General features: G+C 42.7%; 2 protein-coding genes across 2 annotated transcripts; one reads left to right on the top strand and one right to left on the bottom strand.

Annotated features, from left to right (window-relative positions):
* Positions 1-4,895: 4,895 nt before the first annotated feature.
* LOC306997508 (olfactory receptor 1f45-like) lies at positions 4,896-10,120 on the top strand (the record flags this gene model as incomplete). The annotated part of the gene is made up of 3 exons (XM_079610811.1): positions 4,896-5,166; positions 6,961-7,036; positions 9,118-10,120. 3 exons carry the CDS (start codon positions 4,896-4,898, stop codon positions 10,118-10,120), a joined length of 1,350 nt encoding a protein of 449 aa, XP_079466937.1.
* Positions 10,121-13,273: 3,153 nt separating this feature from the next.
* LOC306997507 (olfactory receptor 8K5-like) lies at positions 13,274-14,012 on the bottom strand (the record flags this gene model as incomplete). Its single annotated transcript, XM_079610810.1, has 3 exons — positions 13,274-13,287; positions 13,377-13,549; positions 13,945-14,012. 3 exons carry the CDS (start codon positions 14,010-14,012, stop codon positions 13,274-13,276), a joined length of 255 nt encoding a protein of 84 aa, XP_079466936.1.
* Between the last annotated feature and the right edge of the window lie 5,150 nt (positions 14,013-19,162).

Genomic DNA, 19,162 nt, shown 5'->3' with positions numbered 1-19,162 from the left:
TGTGTCAGTGTCAAACTGACGTGACAAGGAGTCAGCTTTGGTGTTTCTAGAACCAGGTCGGAAAGTTACCGTGAACTGGAACCGGGAAAAGAACAGAGACCATCTGGCTTGGCGTGCGTTTAGTCTCTTGGCCGTGCGAAGATACTCCAGGTTCTTATGGTCAGTGAAGACCGTAAAAGGATGAAGAGCCCCTTCGAGCCAGTGCCGCCACTCTTCAAGTGCAGACTTCATTGCCAGTAACTCACGATCTCCGACATCATAATTCCTCTCTGCAGAATTCAATTTCCTGGAGTAAAAGGCGCATGGATACCATTTAGAGGGAACTCCCTGTCGCTGTGAAAGAACCATTACCAAACCTGTGTTTGAGGCATCCACCTCCACCACGAAAGGTAAGTCAGGATTTGGATGGTGTAGAATAGGGGCGGTAGTGAAGCTATTCTTTAGCTGATTGAAAGCCCGGGTAGCACTCTCGTTCCAGGGAAGGCGTGTCATGCCCCTTCGGACCAAATCCGTCAAAGGTCCTGCCACGGAACTGAAACCTCGGATGAAACGACGATAGAAATTCGCAAAGCCCAAGAAGCGCTGCAGTTCCTTTAATGTACTGGGCTGAGGCCAATCCACCACCGCTCTCACTTTACTCTCATCCATAGCCACACCCTCGGGACTGATCACATATCCCAGGAATGTCGTGGACGTCTGATTAAAGTCACATTTCTCTATCTTGGCGTAGAGTTGGAATTGTATAAGTCTCCGGAGCACCGCTTGGACATGTTGAATGTGGGCTGCGAGAGTATCGGAGTAGATCAAAATGTCATCTATGTAGACTATAACACTGCGGTGGAGCATATCCCGGAACACATCGTTAACAAAGGATTGGAAAACCGCTGGACTGTTGGAAAGCCCGAATGGCATAACCAGATATTCGTAGTGTCCTGTACTTGTCGAGAAAGCTGTCTTCCATTCATCTCCCTCGCAAATCCGTACCAGATTGTAGGCGGAGCGGAGATCCAGCTTGGTGTAATACTTGGCCGTGCGAAGAAGCTCCAGAGCAGCGGGTACCAAGGGCAGCGGGTAGCGGAACTTGACAGTGCGTTCATTGAGTGCTCTATAATCGATGCAGGGTCGCAGACCTCCATCTTTTTTCTTTACGAAGAAGAAGCCAGCTGACACGGGAGAGGTGGATGGACGAATGAACCCTTTGGTGAGCTCCTCCTCAATGTACTTCAGCATAGCTTCATTCTCAGGCGTAGAGAGAGGGAATATGCGGCCTCTGGGTGGTAGAGAACCAGGGATGAGCTTGATGAGCTTGATCGTACTCACGATGAGGAGGTAACTTGGTAGCTTTGGTTTTGCTGAAGGCTTCGGCTAGGTCATGGTACTCGGCAGGCAGGCTTGATGGCACGGAATCCTCCCGGGGTTCTGAGACAGTTCGGACTGGTAGAGGCTTGACTGTAGTAAGACACTTGGAGAAACAGTTCTCGCCCCAGCTGATTATCTGACCTGTGGTCCACTGCAGATGAGGATCGTGAGATCTTAACCAGGGTAAGCCCAGGATGACAGGGGTATGAGGAGCATGGGTGACATAGAAGTGTATAGTCTCACAGTGAAGTAATCCAGTATGCATGTGGAGTTCCTGAGTAACGTGAGTAATGCGGCCAGTGCCTAGTGGCCGACCATCGACAGCCACAACAGAAAGGGGAGAAGTGCAGGGAATTAGAGCAATCTTGTGCAACAACGACAAAGTCTCTTGACATGAAATTTCCGGCTGCCCCAGAATCGACTAAAGCTAATGCAGTGAAAAAAGCCCCATTGTTAGTGAATTCTAATGGCACTGATATACAGGATATAGAATTTAAACAGTCAAGGTTCAGACTCACCGAGGATTTATCCTTGAATGTGGATCGCTGCGGACAGTGCAGACGGAAATGTCCAGTGCAACCGCAATACATGCATAACTTCATGGTCCTGCGGCGATCCCTCTCCTCCTGAGACAGACGCGAAGTGTTAATCTGCATGGGCTCGCTGTTCTCGGTGGGCGTGGCACATGTGGCGCGAGGCGCGAGGAAGCAGCGTGCTGTGGTCGCGGTGCGGCTGTCACTACGGCGAGAGCGCATCAAGTTGTCGATTTAAATGGAGAGGTGAACGAACTGGTCCAAATCCTTTCCCTCGTCACGACAGGCTAACTCGGCTTGCAATTCGTGGTTAAGACCCCGTCGATAAACCACCTTGAGTGCGTTCTCCGTCCAATCGGTTTGAGCTGCCAGAGTACGGAACTTCAGTGCGTACTCAGCGGCGGGTGTGTTCTCCCCTGTGCAAGCTCCAGAAGAAGATCTCCCGCTCCTTTCCCCTCCTTGGCATGCTCGAAGACGGCTTGGAAACGTTCCAGGAATTCCTCGTATGAAGCGAAGGCGGTTCCATCGTTCCTCCAGACCGCGGTGATCCATTCCAGCGCACGTCCGGTGAGTAGAGAACAAACAAAGGCGATTTTGCTGGAGCTCGTGGCGTGTTGGGAAGTCTGCTGGGCGAGATACAGGGAACATTGTAAAATGAAGCCTTTGCATTTACCGGGGTCTCCGTCGTATTTCTCGGGCATAGCGAGGCGTGGATTAGCGCTCACGGAAGTGAGTGAGTCCGGGAGAAGAACAGGTACAGTGGGTGTAGATGCGGGTGCCGTCTCGGTGTTTGATTTCTGCAAGGTTTGTACCGCTTTTATCAGTTCCTCCATTAGCGTGGTCAGTTGAGACAACTGGTGGTGATGAGTGGCTAGCTGAGAGGCTTAGGCGGTGTAAGCTGCCGACAGGGCGGTCATTGTCGCTGGATCCTCGTGTGGCGAAGTATTCTGTTGTGAATCAGAAGTCCGAGGCAGATCCATTTGCAACAATTTAATGAACAGTCTCTTGCAAACATAAACGTTTCAATAATAAGCAAACATAAAGACAGCTATGCTTGAATAGGTCCAGGAAGGACGTAGAGCTGTACGCAGCTATCTGGGCAGAGACAGGCTCGGGTCTGGGTAGACAGCAGGCGACGAATAACTGAGACAGGCTGGGGTCAGGACAGGCGGCGAGTATCAGAATCCAGGTACAGGCAATGGTCACAAGGAAGGCTGCAGACAATCAGATAAGTTAGCAACAGGGTCAGAGAAACGAACAGACATGAAACACAGGGTGAGACAATACTTCGCACAGGACGCCGAGTTAACAAGGCAGATATAGCTTAGGGACCAACACTGATACAGAACAGGTGCGAAGCAATCAGGGCAAAACGATCCATATTAAGCTGAAGTATGAAAAAACCCTTAGTATTCAGGAGAGAGGGCTCGGGACTGAATACAGAGAGGAGCACCAGGACTGGACACCGTAACATGTATCATATCACCAGATCGGCCAAAGCAGAACTCAGTAAGCACTCTAATCTAGTGCAGAGAAGATGCAGAGAGCTGAAAAATGATTGGTGGTAGAACAAGGCAGCGGAGCTACAACAACTGACAGACATGAATTATACAAAATAATTTTACCAGAGCATGAAAGCAGTATGGGGTCTGCGGGTCAACTACCCCTATCAACTTCTCGCTAGTGATAATACAACCCTACTAAGTGAAAAGCAGGACCTACTGAACAGATGGACTGAACACTTTAGCAGTCTATTAAATGTCCACACAGATGTGGACCAACATGTCACGGATACTATTCCCCAAGCACCTACTCAGCAATTGATGGATGCCCACCCTACCATTGATGAAGTCCATAAAGCTGTGAATTTGCTAAGTAGTGGTAAGGTCCCAGCTACTGACGAAATCCACCCTGAGATAATCAAGCAAGGTGGCATTATACTACTAGATGCACTGCACAAGATCATAACTGCAGCATGGGTCTCCTGATTTGTCCCAACTGATTACCCGACGCACAACTGATTACCCGTTTCAAGAAAGGCGACAGACGTGTATGTGGGAACTATCGAGGCATCTCACTTCTTTCTATCCCAGGAAAAGTATTTGCCAGAATTCTCCTCTGCAGACTAGCAACCCATGCCAAAACAATCCTGCATAGAGTGCATAGAGAAACATTATGGAAGATACAGCGTAAAATTGGTTGCCCTGACCTGTTCACTGACCTGATCGCCTCACTCGATAATGGCATGAAGGCTTCAGTAAGCATGAAGGGGAAACTATCTGACAACTTCAAAGTGCTAAATGGAGTGAAACAAGGTTGTGTCCTAGCACTAACCTTGTTTTCGCTCTTCCTTGCCACAGTCCTAGATAGTGCTTTTGCAGATTGTTATAAAGGTGTGATGATACAGACAAGGCCAGGAGCTGACCTCTTCAATGTCAATCAGTCCAAATCATCAAGTAGAACTAAACCTCTCCTCGTCCAGGAACTTATGTTCGCCGACGACATTGCCTTTGTCGCCATACAGGAAATGATCACCCGCTTTGCCACAACGGCAACGGCCTATGATCTTAAGATAAATATAAAGAAGACAGAAATAATGTTCCAGCCACCCCCAGGCACCGACGAAAGCAGCCAAAACATCCAGATCGGAGGCGAAATTCTAGCCACGGTCAAATAGTTAAAATACCTCGGGGCAATAGTCACTTACAATAACAACTAGATGCTGAATTATATCTACGTAAATCTAAAGCTTCACAGGCATTCGGCCGACTAAAAGAAAGAGTCTGGTCCAACAAAGGTCTCACCATAAATACAAAATGTGCAGTGTATCGTGCAATTGTTCTCCCAGCTCTTCTATATGGAGCAGAATCTTGGACAGTTTATATGACCCAAGCACAAAACCTAAATGCCTACATGATGAGACACCTGAGACAAATTCTATGCATTAAATGGTGGCACCATATATCCAACAAAGAGTTACTAGATAAAACCAACACAGCTAGTATGTACGAAACACTAATCCAGCGCAATCTGAGATGGGCTGGCCATCTGAGCAGACTGGACAATAGTCGACTACCAAAACAGATTATCTACTCCAATCTCAAAGAGGGGCACCATGACATAGGCAGGCCAAAGCTGCGCTTTAAAGACACAGTTAAACGAAATCTCAAGCATAAACAGATCCCACTTGGCAGCTGTGATGATCGCCAAGCAAAAACAGGACTCTGTGGAGAAATCTACAGTGGCGTGGCGTGGCTTGGCTTTCTGCCTCTTGGTAAGCCTCGTTCCTGGCCATGATGTTGTCTTAAACCCCTAGTAGTCTGTTGAGTTGGGACAAGTGTTCCATAACCATTTTATGATTGTTCTCTTTTAAGAATTGTCAATAAAGTATATTTTGGTATGTTGACCCATGTCTCTGACTCATATTGGTGATCCGAACCTGTGTATGCCTTTTGTAGGGGCTAATGTTAATTCATTGGGTGAAATTCCCAAGGTGGCGTAGTCGGAGTGTGAAATTGTGCAATCGTGTTCATTTATTTAATCCTTTCGGAAACCCCCTCTAGTAACCCCTCGTATGTCACCCCCATCCATCCATTCATTGCTTTGTCAGTGAATAAATTAGCAAAATCATAAGCAGTTAAAGAGGTGGTGGGTGGTGGCGGAGGGAGAAAGAGAAGAGAGTTGAATGATTTGAAAAGTGTGCGTGTGTTTGAAGTGCTGTTGATTTTGTTGTGGAAATATGAAGATTTAACAGCATGAACTTCAACAAAAAAAAAAGGATGAGAGCAGAGACTGATACATAGTCAGGTCAGATGGGTCTTTTGATTTGCGCCATTTTCTCTCTGCTGCCCTGAGTTTGGTCCAGAGTTCACGAAGAACATCAGATAACCAGAGGTAAGAGGGAGTAGGTCTGGAGGAGAGAGAGCAGATATTGTCCAGGGAAGTAGTTAAACTGGAACATAAAGGGCCCTATCATACACCTGGTGCAATGCAGCGCATTGTTTTTTCCTAGTTTCAGCCCCGACGCAGTTATCATTTCCACATCCTTCACCATGTTGTTTAAATAGCAAATACATTTGCGCCCATGGGCGTGCTGGTCTGAAAACGAGGTGTGTTCAGGTGCATTGTTGGTGTGTTGCTATTTTGAGGCAACTGAAATATTGACCAACAAAAACCTGGTCTAAAGTCAATGGCTCTGTATTTATTTTGTTATGTAAAGGGTGTGTTAGTAATGTGCGCCTATACTCTGCTTATTATACACACAGGGACACCCAGCAGCACACAAATAATAAACGGATAACAATGCAAAAGATTAATACCGTGTACGTAAAGATATGGTGGAATCCGGCTTGTCCCGTAGATGGTCTGCTTGTGCGCTTTAACCTCGCGCACGAGCAGATCCGTTAATCACCCACCCGAACACACCCATTACTCATTAAGAGAATATGGACAGTCCTTATAGACCATAGACCAACCACGCAGATAATTTTTCCCGTCGTTAAACTAGCAAAATTGGATTCGGACACGCCCTAAGTGCACTTGCGCTTTAGACCATGTGCTTAGACCGTTAAAATAGGGCCCAAAGTGTCTGTTGCGGTTTTCACATCCAGAGATGAAAATTGTGTGGGTGAGGCAAGAGAGGATGAAACAACAGAGGAAAGTTTGGATTGGAAAGGAGAAAGTGAGCGCAGGTTTTGTCTGAAAGTAACTGGGAGATTAACAGTAATGAAGTAATTTTCTGAAATGTGCAGAGGTTTCACCAACATGTTGTCCTGATGCAGTTGCACATGCAAATGAGGTCCAGTTGGTTGCCTGATTTGTGAGTACCTATGATGATGGGCCGTTTGAAATCAAATGAGGCTAGGAGAGAGAGGAAGTCTGTAGCATAAGCCTAGATTAATTTTGAAATCGCCAAAGACTACAAGGGGACTGCCAGCAGTGGCACAAGAGGACAGCAGCACAACCGGCTCCTCTAAAAAATGTAATTATCACAATATGGATTTTAACAGGAGTTCAAACAAATTGTTATTGCATAAAGAAGAATGAGTTGAGTATTTCCAATTGTTAGAAAGGAGAAGATCTGTACCTCCACCAGAGGTACCTCCAGAGCAGCGGGGGTTGCTGAGTCCTCTGGACGAATCCAGGTCTCAGTCAAGCCCAAGATATTGAAAGTAGATTGAGTTGCAAAGGCTGGAATGAAGTCAGGTTTGTTGACTACTGACTGACAATTCCAGAGACCCACAGAAACAGAGAGAGGTGCATTAGAAGAGGAGCAAATAGGACGCAAATTATTGTGCTGAATTCTGCGTGTGATGGTAGAGCGTTGTTGAGAGACAACAGGAATCTACTGAAAGCACATGTTGAGTATAAGAAAAGAAGTTGGATCAGAAAGGGAAAAGGAAGATCCTTAAGTGCCTTACTGGTGTCCTTGCTTGGTGGAGTCATGCAGGTATGGTCGCAGGTCTTCACACGAGGAGGCTGAACATGAGGGCTGAACGCTTCTACGACAGTGCACACACACTAAAGAAATATTCTGCTTTTCAACACTTGAGTTAAGACAGCTGTGCACGCCCTTACAATTACCACTGCAAAAGCCTTTCACGAGTTCACACTTAAATAATCAGAATAAAATAAACGTATGCATATTTGGCATGGTGTCCGAGGGGAGGGCTCCAAGCTCGGACTTTGGCCCAAACCCAGTGTACTCCCCCCGTATCTCTGGTTAGGATAGTAACCAGGCAAGTGTGAGGAGATAGACTGGTGGTGGGATGCGGAAAACCGTCGAGGAACATAGGTGAGTCAGTTATAGCCCTTATCTCTTGTTGATTGGTTAGGTATTTTGAACGTGTTCCTCCTGAACTTTGTTAAAGGGATAGCTCAGAGTAATTTCAACCTAGGGTCCTTTGCACCATGACCTCGAGCCAAACACCCCCAGAAGCTTTTTTTCTCCCTTGGTCGAACGTTAGAGCTTATTTAGAGATATCAGCCGAATTGCTTAGTGTAGGCGCTAATGGATCCGAAGGTTGTATCACGTAAATTACCCCACTAATAATGCCCGGAATGGTACCAAACTTCTACAGTAGCATTTCTGTACTCATAAAACGAGGCATTGGAAAGTTTGTAAGTAGGAGTTTATTTAAATAATACTTGCCTGATGGCTTATGCTACCGCTAACCCGGACGTCGAGGTCACTTCTGTGATTTGGGAAAAGCCTGTTTCTAGTAACTTACATATTTCAACAAATCTATATATTAAAAAAATAACATGAAACTTTTTTTTTTACATGTCCTTATAGTTTGGCTTTTTAGACGCCTATTTATAGATGTTATTGTTTTACATGTGTCTTAGACCAGACCCAATTTTTCAATTTAAAAAAAATTAAATCCATCATGAAAATATGAATTATTTTATGTTGCCTTTATTACAGAAAGCAACATATTTGTTTTGACCTTGTTTGCCGCTGTGGGCCAAAAGAGTAAAAACTATATCTAAATACACCAACAGCTTAATGGACATAATTACAACAGTAATTCAATACTCATGAGAAACTTTTGTTAAATAACAAGACCTCAGCGAAGGTAATTATTTCTTTGTTTGTACACAGTGGATAATTATACCCATTAGACCATGTTCAGTAGTTTAACAGTCCTTTATAAATCTCTTTTAATGTAACACTAGGACTTCAATCCAAAGCAAGATTTACAGAGTAGTTGGTGGGTATTATTTGTATTTGTTTGTTTAATTTCCAATTGTAAATGAATGTTATCACTGTTTTTATGTTAAGTACTTTTATTTGGTTTTATAAAATATATGATGCATTTACTCATTTAATATTTTACTTTATAGTATTTTTTTCTCCAAACTATGGAAGTCAATTGGGCACATTACTGTTTGGTTACCCATATTCTTCAAAATATCTTCTTTTGTGTTCAGCAGAAGAAATTCATACAGGTTTGAAAAAACTTGAGGGTGAGTAAATGATGACAGGATTAAAATTTTTGGTTGAACTATCCATTGAATGGAAACATATAATTAGCTGCTTCAGTGTTAATTCACACATCATTTCCTCTCCCCCCCCTTTTTTTAAGTTTTTCTTTTAGTTTTTTTTTTTGTTGTTGTTGTTAATGTTAATTTAAAAAAAAATCTTTATGGATTTTCCTATAATTTCCTATCTTAAACTCAATATTTTAAAGCTGAAAATCTGCTTATTGTGTATTTCTTTCAGATTTGCCAGAGTTCAAATGAATTTTTCAGTTGCTTTCAGCAATGGCACTAATTATTTCAATGAAGGATTTTATCTAACTGCCTTCCGCACTTGGCCAAACAAAAACTATCTAATTTTGGCCTTGGCGATAATCTACATCATCACCTTGCTGGGAAATCTTGTTCTTCTGATTGTCATCCTAATGAACTCCAGTTTACAGAATCCCAAGTATCTTGCTGTGTGTAATCTAGCTGTTGTTGACATTTCAATGAATAGTGTTATAATTCCTCAAATGGTGCCTGTTTTTGTGTTCAATCAAAATCATGTTTCATTTGGAGCATGTTTCTCCCAAATGTTCTTCATGCATTTTTTTGGTGACATGGAATCTTTCTCTCTTGCTATTTTGGCGTATGACCGGCTGATTGCAATCTGCTGGCCCCTGCGTTACTCTACCATAAACACCAACCTGAGGATGCTGCTTATAATAGGAGGGATTTGGTCTCTAGTTATTCTGCTGGAGATTTTCCCAATCAGCCTCGCTGCTAGGCTTCCTTATTGTGCCTCCAGAGAAGTACAAAGCTGCTGTTGTGAACACGGTCCAGTATACAAGTTGGCTTGTGCAGACACCTCTTACAATCGTCAGCTGGGTACAGCTAAGTCATTGACTGTTTTGCTAGGCCCCTTGACTTTTATTATTTTCACCTATGTGATTGTAGTGGTTGCTGTGATGCGGATTGCATCTACAACACAGCGCTGGAAGGCCTTTCACACCTGTTTCACTCACCTGCTGCTAGTCCTACTCTATTACATGCCAGTCATGCTGGCATACGTACTAGGGAACCTGCGTTTAATTCAGAATGTGGATCTTTTCACAGCAATTCTGACTGTTTCTGTGACTCTCCCACCAATGCTGAACCCAATCATCTACAGCTTAAAGACCGATGAACTACGAGACAAGATAGTCAAGCTTCTGGGAAAGTCAAAAGTGGCACAACAGATCATTAAAAATGAGGCCAGTGATTAACAATAAATAATGTTATTCCTTCCATAGAAGAAGGTGCTTCCCTAGTAAAAAAAAAAAAAAAAAAAACCTATACCAAAATGTATTTACAATACATTTATTTCATACTAAGTACTCCAACCATTAAAATATTTACTGACATATTGCTTGAGACTTACTGATATAAATATTATAATTCAACTTTTTTTGGAGTACTTCTTTATTGCACAATGCAATTTTTTTTAATATTAAGCCTAAAATATGTTTTAATATCACTATTAGTATAAGGATAGTATGATCTGCATAATATCACTCTTTAAACGAAAGATATTTAAAGTGTACTGTACCTAAACTATACTTGCAATGCTTCCACTTTAGCACAATCAAACATACTTAAGTATATCTTTAGTTGGATTTCAGCACTACTTCCGGATAACTAAAGTACATTAAGTACTGTACAAAAATAGTTGTTCCTAAAATACAAGTATATAATACAAGTATATAAAAATTTTAAGTATATAAATATGTAATTGTATTTGTAGTATACTTAATAAATGTATTTCAAATACATTTATTTATTTTTCACTACGGTTAACTTGTACATTTTGTTTAAAATATTCTTAATTTGTTTAAACAACAATGTTTTCACCCAGTGCATAATGTATTATCATTTCAGTGTATTGAGGGTGTTACTCATCTCTCAGTGCAAATGAAAATAAATGATTAAACTACTAGTTGGTTGATTCAGTTTTAATTACTACTATGTGATACACAGAATTAACATTATTTGATAAGCTTCTGCTTCATTTATAATATGTTATAATACTTTATAGATTTTTTTTTTTCGGTATGTTGCAACATACATTTTCTTTTTATTTGTATCTTTTTTGTTGTTCGAAATAAAAATAAATTAAAATTTAACTAAATGAAACATGCCTTTTTCAAGTGCAGAATTTTTTATATTCACTTAATTCTAGTGCTTTGGTATTTATAGTTCTATATCTCATATCTAAATTTTTGTTCAAGAACATAAGCTAATGTAAAACAGACAAATAGAATGCAAGTTATTGGATATTTCGGTGTGAAATATCTTTCCCACAAGATGGCAGAAAAAGACAAGAAACATTGCACAGCACAGCAGTTGAAGATTAGCAGATTATGAAAGGAAAATATGCACTTTGAATAAAACATTTCTCTGAGTAATATAATTAAGGTCCTTAGTAATCATCTGATGAGTAAATTTGTATAACTCCAGTAAATATTTTAATTAAAATGATATATTATTTGTTTAGTTATAAACGGAGCTCCTGGAATTTTGAGGTGGATTCCACCAATCAACAGGACATACCACTTACAACATATGCACTAAACAATAAAAGAAATAAAAAGCAATTTGGAGAAAAAGCAATTATTAGAGAAACGTTCTAACCATAAACTGTAAAAAATAGGTTCTAACTCATAATCATATCCTATCTGTATAGTAACCATGGTTTCACAGAATGTTGTAATATAAAACAAGAATTAAGATATTAAGTTTGTTATAAAGGGTAACTATACGTAGTGTGTGACACTGAATTACTTTAAAAGTACAATATAATAAAAAAAACTGTCATACCAACAATATTTACCCCAATGTTGTCCCATAGCATCAACGAGTACTGCATTTTAGTATGAATAATTTATGTGGTTACTGTTATGACATGATTGTTTGCTGACTTTATTTACGCTGTTTAGTTTTTGTTGTTGTTGTTGTTTTTGTAGTCACTGATATTTTGTCATAATAGTTTGTGTGGTAATTTTTGAGTTTAGGGTTTACTTCGTGATCTTTGATTTATTCAAGTGTGTATAGCCTACTGTGAATATTAAAACATTTGGGGTACAATTTTTTTTACAAAGAAAATAATCGTTTATTCAGCAAGGACACGCCAACAAGTTGATCAGAAGTGACAGTAAACACATTTGTGATGTTACAAATGTTTCTATTTCAAATAAATGCTCTTCTGAACTATCCATTCATCAAAGAATCCTAAAAAAAGTACCAATGCTTCCACAAAATGATTAAACGGCACAACGGTTTTCAACATAAATAATAATACGAAACAGTTCTTAAGCAACAAATAAGCAATGATTTCTGAAGGATCATGTGACACTGACGAGTGGAGTAATGACGCTGAAAATTCAGCTTTGCCATCAACGGAATAAATTACATTTTAAAATATATTAAAATAGAAATAACTTTTTTTTTTTCCAAACACTGTCTTTATTGATTTTAGAAACATTGACATAAAACAACAACAACAACAACAACATCTAGCCTATACATGTCAAAACAATGGTACATTATATCAGGACATGGTGCATGCTATGCCTGGTTACACAGAAAATAAACTATTTGGTTCAGCTTCCTTCAAAAATCATATAAAGGGGTTCCCTTTCAAAAACTTTTCAGGTTTTCCCTTGACACAATATATGTGAGTTTCTCCATAGCCAAACAACAAGACAATTCCTGTAACCATTGTTTAAAATTAGGGCTTTCTGTGTTTTTCCAATGACGAGTGACTACAAGTTTAGCTTGTAATAAACAGAAGGTCAACATTTTCTTAACAGAGCTAGTTAAAGTGCAAGTACTAGATGAATGACTTAGGGAAAAAAAAATCATCCACTGATTACAAATTGTCTGTGCTTCATCAAGTCTTTATTTAGGTGCAACTTTTGACACAATTGTAATATTTTTGTTTCTGATTTCTTTGGTTCTGAAACAGTATATATGAAAGGATTTACAAGACAAGGGCAGAGGATGGACCCTACCAGTAGTCCATTATGTTCCTCTAATGTTACAACCACACCAATCTGGGTCAAGACTATTCGTACGAACATCGGAGCATAAAAACCAACAATCAAGTTAGACCAACAGTGGCTCAGTGGTTCATGTAGGTTGTCTACAAAACGGAAGGTTGGTGGTTCAATCCCTGGTTCCACTTGACCAAGTGTCGAGGTGTTCATGAGCTGGTCCCGACGAGCTGGATGGCGCCTTGCATGGCTGACACCGCCGTCGGTGTATGAATGGGTGAATGTGAGGCAATATGTAAAGCGCTTTGGTGGTCATTGGGTCTGTGAAAGCGCTATATAAATGTAGTCCATTTACAGTGGATATCATAGTAAAATAAGTATTTGGATTCACACAGGTGGCCCTCAAAAGAGAAACATACTCACAAAAAATATAGTGGAAGAGCAGAAGGCCAGAGGAAGAACAGTAGCGGTTGGTCAAAATAGCACTTGCCACCATCCACAGCAACACCAATTACAACAGTATGTGTGGTGATTAAAATGGAGTGGTAACGTAAAGGATTGCTTATGGCAATCAAACGATCCAGTGCCATTGCAGCGATTGCAAACATCTCCATTACTACACCTAAATGGAAAGCACACATCTGAAGAACACAAGGGATATGGCTTTATAACCGACAATAATGTTGCTGATCAGTGGCCGATCACGTGAAAATCGGCCAATTCCGGCCAATCAATCGGTGCATCTCTAAAATATTAGCATTAAAAGTATAATGATCAGACAGGCTATGCGACAAATTATTATAATGCTATTTCATAACAATACTCATAATAATATAAATATTTGTAGGTTTTTTAACTTTTTTTTTTACTGTATATATACACTGATCATATCAGACAGGTACTGCTGCTATACAGCATGTCCACTAATGACAAAAGGAAAATGTACATGGGCTGCTGGTGCAAATGCTTGCCCGTGGCAACAAAACATATGTTTGCAGTGTTAGCAAGCATTGCAAGCATGAACCACCAGCAAAACAACTCCAATGGGCAGTTTGTGCCCTACTGTGTCAAATCCCAAAATTACAAACTCAGAAATGTTTTTGGCTGAAACATTTTGAGAGGACATGGTCCTTTGTATCAAATCAATCTTTCTAATAATAATAATAATAATAATAATAACAACGTTAGTAACCAACCACATCTTCAAAACGTCTCGTTACGACTGTAACCTATGTTCCCTGAGAACAGGGAACGAGACACTGCGTCGAATGACGCTTTGGGGGAACGCCTCAGGCGTGACAGGTGTCTGAGATCACAATCAAATCACGGCAATCACATTGACCGGCGACAGCCCGTGAATCATTAACGTGAATGATTAACGTGCGAGCTGGAAGTATATAAGGGCGCCTTGCAAACATGACAAATCATCCTTCGTCTGAAGGGACTGTTTGGTAGGCAGGTCCCGAGGCATGGCAAGGAGACGCAGTGTCTCGTTCCCTGTTCTCAGGGAACATAGGTTACAGTCGTAACCTGAGACGTTCCCTTTCGAAGGGAACTCGCACTGCGTCGAATGACGCTTTTGGGAACGATATACCCACGTCGCCATGCTAAGGGGAGTGCATGCCAGGAGGCAGTGACAACTGTCAGAACCAGCAAATTCAAATGAAATGCTAGAACCACTCACCCTCAGGTCACACTGGGCTGTCAGTGACAGCATTCCCTACGGTCATAGCCAAAGCTATAAGCCTAACAGGAGGACCTCCAAACGATGTTTACCGAAGGCCTACCTGGGCCTGCTCAAAGGCCTAGGACCACAACTTCAATTTAGAAGGGGTCCCTTCTAGGGAATGTGGCTAGGGAACCCGAGGGAACCCCAGCCAGTCACTATTCGGGGGAATATACCACCCGAAATGCCACCAGGAAGGCCTGACCTGGTATCACTTACGTCAGACACTTCAGTCTGGCCAACTTCCGGAGACAGAGCCTCTGGACATTTGCCTTAGGTAAGGCATCCAACCCGAGGGACTGCGAAGCTGGCAGAACCACTCAGCCCGGATCTCAGAGACGGGATATCCCGGAGAGTATGACTCAGCATAGTGCTTTACAACCCTTGCTAGAGAGGGGAGTTTCTCTACTCGATCCACGGATCTACCCAGTATTTGCGTTTCAAACACTGAGGAGGCCTGTGAAGGCCTAGGGGCTGATCTAACTGGGAGGCCTCACGAGAGGCCTACGACCGTCTGACCAGACTCAGTCCAAACACTCATAGTGACCCTCAGTGAGGGGAGCAATGGACCGTCTGGTAGGCAAACCAGGCTGTAGGCAGAGTAGGAAGTTCCGGGAGGGAACCAGTAGCAGAGGACGAACACTTTAGTTGAGCCAGGGCACGAGCTCACTTTCAGCAGCAGCCTAATAAGGCCAGCTGAACTGACAGCAAGCGGCCACTAGCTTCCAGGACCCAGCATCGTTGAGGAACCACTCCCAGGGAGGCCTGGCAGGGCCTACTACCTGATAACCACAGTATGTGGGAGCTCATATTCAGGAAGGCCTGGTGAGGCCTGTAACCTGATAACCCCAGTATGTGGGAGCTCATAACCAGGAAGGCCTGGTGAGGCCTGTAACCTGATAACCCCAGTATGTGGGAGCTCATTCTCAGGAAGGCCTGGTGAGGCCTGTAACCTGATAACACAGTATGTGGGAACTCACCTTCAGGGAGGCCTGGTGAGGCCTACTACCTGATAACCACAGCATGTGGGAGCTCACCTTCAGGGAAGCCTGGTGAGGCCTACTACCTGACAGCCACGATATTTGGGAGCTCACATTCAGGGAGGCCTGGTGAGGCCTACCACCTGATAATCACATCATGTGGGAACATGCCTTCAGGGAGACCCGGTGAGGCCAACCACCTGATAATCACATCATGTGGGAACATGCCTTCAGGGAGAACTGGTGAGGCCTACTACCTGATAGTAAGTCAGGCTAGCTGTCCAGTTGCCTGTCCTTTGGGCTTGCCTACAGGGAGGCCTGGTAAGGCCTACTACCTGATAGCCACCGTATGTGGGAATTCACCTTCAGGGAGGCCTGAGGAGGCCTACTACCTGATAGCAATCTTAAACAACTGGTAGCTATGAGCCCTGAATCTGGGTGACGGTTCGAAGGCAGCCTGCTAAGGCCAGCCCACTGGGGACTCGCCTATTAGGGAGGCCTGGTTGGGCCTACTAGCTGATAGCGAGTCAATTCTGCTCCAAAGGTACACTGTTGGGAATCATACCACACCAACATAACTATTGGGTCCACTGACAGGAGGCCTATTATGGCTAGCTACCTGGTCGCGGCTATAAAGTATGTCCCACAATGTTGGGACTCACCTCCGAGGAGGCCTGTTTAGGGCCTACTACCCATCAGTGAGTCAACTGCCCGAACCACCAAGGCCAGCCACATGAGGTGAGCTGGCCTACAGCGCCCTCTTGGGGGCTGGCCATTCAGGAGGCCTGCTGAGGCCTACTACCTATGCTGTGTGCAATCGTGCTGGATAACCTCCCTCAGATCCCTCTTCTTGCGGGAGTTGCGCCTCTTCTGCGATCTACTCCTCCATGGAGGAGGTGCACGAGAGGCGACACTGGCTCTCTGGCCCTGTCTAAGGTCCCCGGACCATGATGGGCCAGGCCCTCCCGTCTGTCTGGGTGTGGATACGGATCTCAGCGGTATGTAGGTCCTATTACAGCTGAGCGCGCCCTCGCCTCTCTGAACTTTCCAGCCACCACCTACACGGAGGTGCCGAAAAGCTCAGAGGGCGAAACCAGCGAATCGAGGAGAAAGCCTTTCTCTCTTCTCCACGATGTCGGTCAGGTTCACTCCGTGGCGCAGCTCAGTAACCGCCTCAGGGGCCCCACCCCCTGGTTGAGATCCCCCAGCAGATTGGCCTGGTGTACCGGCACCGGCCTGACCCGCTGGCGTATGCTCTGCCATTCAACTGGCAGGGGTGGAGCTCTCAGTCTCGACGCCTGTCCAGACACGAGATAGTTGCAAACATCTCGTCAATGGGCGGCATCGACACATACCCATGCTCTCCTATCACCTCAACATCAGTGAGACTAGCCCGCTGATGTCGGTGGACACAGGCAGAGTATGGGTTCTTCCATGTCCTCTCGATCTCAGTATGAGACCGGGAAGAAAAGAAAGGCTCACCTGAGCTGGTGGTTTTATGACCGGGGAAAAAACGCTCATAGTGAGCGATTTTCCCCCCAAAGTGCAGCCACGGCAGCTGAGCCTGCCCGCGGAGCGTTTCCATAACACCACCAGTTCAGCATACACGGGGCAGGGTGGCTGAGAAGATTCAGGATTTATCCGATTATCACCACCCTCATCAGCCATCTCCTGTTTGTCCGGAAAAGCACTCACTGCTTAAGCCTTGTTTATACTCGACGCGTCCGCACGAGCGCGAAGGTGCGCGCGGCAAAAATGACGTCAATGCGGTGTGGGCGGTCACGCGCGTTGGGTGCGCAAAGGCCCATTTCGCCTGGCGGTGTGCACGGCAGGTTTTGTAACAGCGCACGCCGCTCCACATGTGAAGAAGAACGACTTGGAGCCGAATCTGGCCGAGCACGAACTACTCATCACACCAGCACCCAGTTTGCGCGTCTAAATTAGTTGCTTACATTTAAAAAATGAGCATTCAATATCATAAAAAGCCTTTTTTATGAACAAAGGTCCATGGTTAATACAAATGTACACGAAAGTTAATGAAATGTTTAGTGAAATTAGAAAATATTTAAGAGATCGTTAATTTATTTGTATATACGTACATGTATTCCCATATAGGCTAGCCTACATATTTTGTTCACGTTAATGATTCACGGGCTGTCGCCGGTCAATGTGATTGCCGTGATTTGATTGTGATTTCAGACACCTGAGGCGTTCCCCCAAAGCGTCATTCGACGCAGTGCGAGTTCCCTAGGGAACAGTAAATAAACAAATACATTAATTCTCTGGCATATTCTCTTGAATTGATTTGGCATCTAATAAATAAAGTCCACCATTGTTTATTTTATTTTCTCTTCAATCACAAAAAGGTGTAAGGCTTCTCTTCAGATTTTCTATTTTTTATCGGCCTATCGCTTGGATTATAAAAAATGAATAAAAAAGACATTATGTCATTCTTCCAGCATGCAAATGTCAGATCTGTATGGTTGATATATAAATGCCTCTCTCTCTATATATATATGTATGTATATATTTGTATATGTATGGCCCCATAGCAATGGGATTCTTGTTTGTTTGACAATTCTTCCTTTAATAGAAACTCACATTGAATCGTGTGTTTGTGAGAGAACACTGTCAAAAAAACAAAACAAAGTTCAATGCTGTAATGATGTGCCCTATCCTTAGAGAATACTGAGGGGTTATGTTTCTTTATGGCTTCATCCACAAAAAAAGGTTTCAGCTCATCAAGAAGAAAAAACAGACTTTGGGGAAACAAGACTCATTAGTGTGTTAGATCGGGTTGGCTTGATTGGCAGCTTAAGCCATTCACTCATTCCCCGCTATTCATTGTAAATCAAGCATTACAGCAAAAAGAATCAGTGATTTTCACAATAATACTGAACAAAGAGTATGGAATTAAGTATTTTTATGTATAATCAAGAGTATTTATTTTTTATTGTTTTAATGTTTACATTATTAAACCACCATGTATACACATTCCAATTTCATGAAGTGGCCCTCCAAAGTAGGCCTACTTTATAGTTTATATTTTCATTAATACTGTCCAAAGATGTAGCACTATTGTTTAGCTTAAAATGCCATCTTAAAAACAAGCATGGGGAATGTGCATACTGGTAATTGTATTAAATCATTAGTTGAATGATGTTTAGGGATGTTTGATCTGGAGAATTCCAAATAATCTCCATGGATAATTTATTAAGAGAATCTCCAGACCTTAGGTCCAATTCCATTCCCCCCCCCCACCACCCCAATGGGAGTATTTCATCATGGAATGGATAAACACCTTTGTGTGATTTATTTTTCAACAAAAAACGTGACAAATGTGAAAAAACATCATTTTTTTTTATTTTAAATGAAAAAAAAAAAAAACATGTAAACCATGAATGATTTCACGTTTTTTAATTACATGTTATCAAAAGCTATTTATAAATTATATTAAGTATGTTTAATCCAAGGGAGAAAACAAAAAGTGTTCTAGGCTACTATTAGTCTTCTAGCCTTCTGTAGCCTTTTTATGAATAGTTTATTTTCATTAATATTAGTATTATACAT

The sequence above is a fragment of the Phoxinus phoxinus genome (assembly GCF_949152265.1).
Source record: "Phoxinus phoxinus genome assembly, chromosome: 4".
Classification (NCBI taxonomy): Eukaryota; Metazoa; Chordata; class Actinopteri; order Cypriniformes; family Leuciscidae; genus Phoxinus; species Phoxinus phoxinus.
This window is presented reverse-complemented; position numbering and strand designations above follow the sequence as displayed.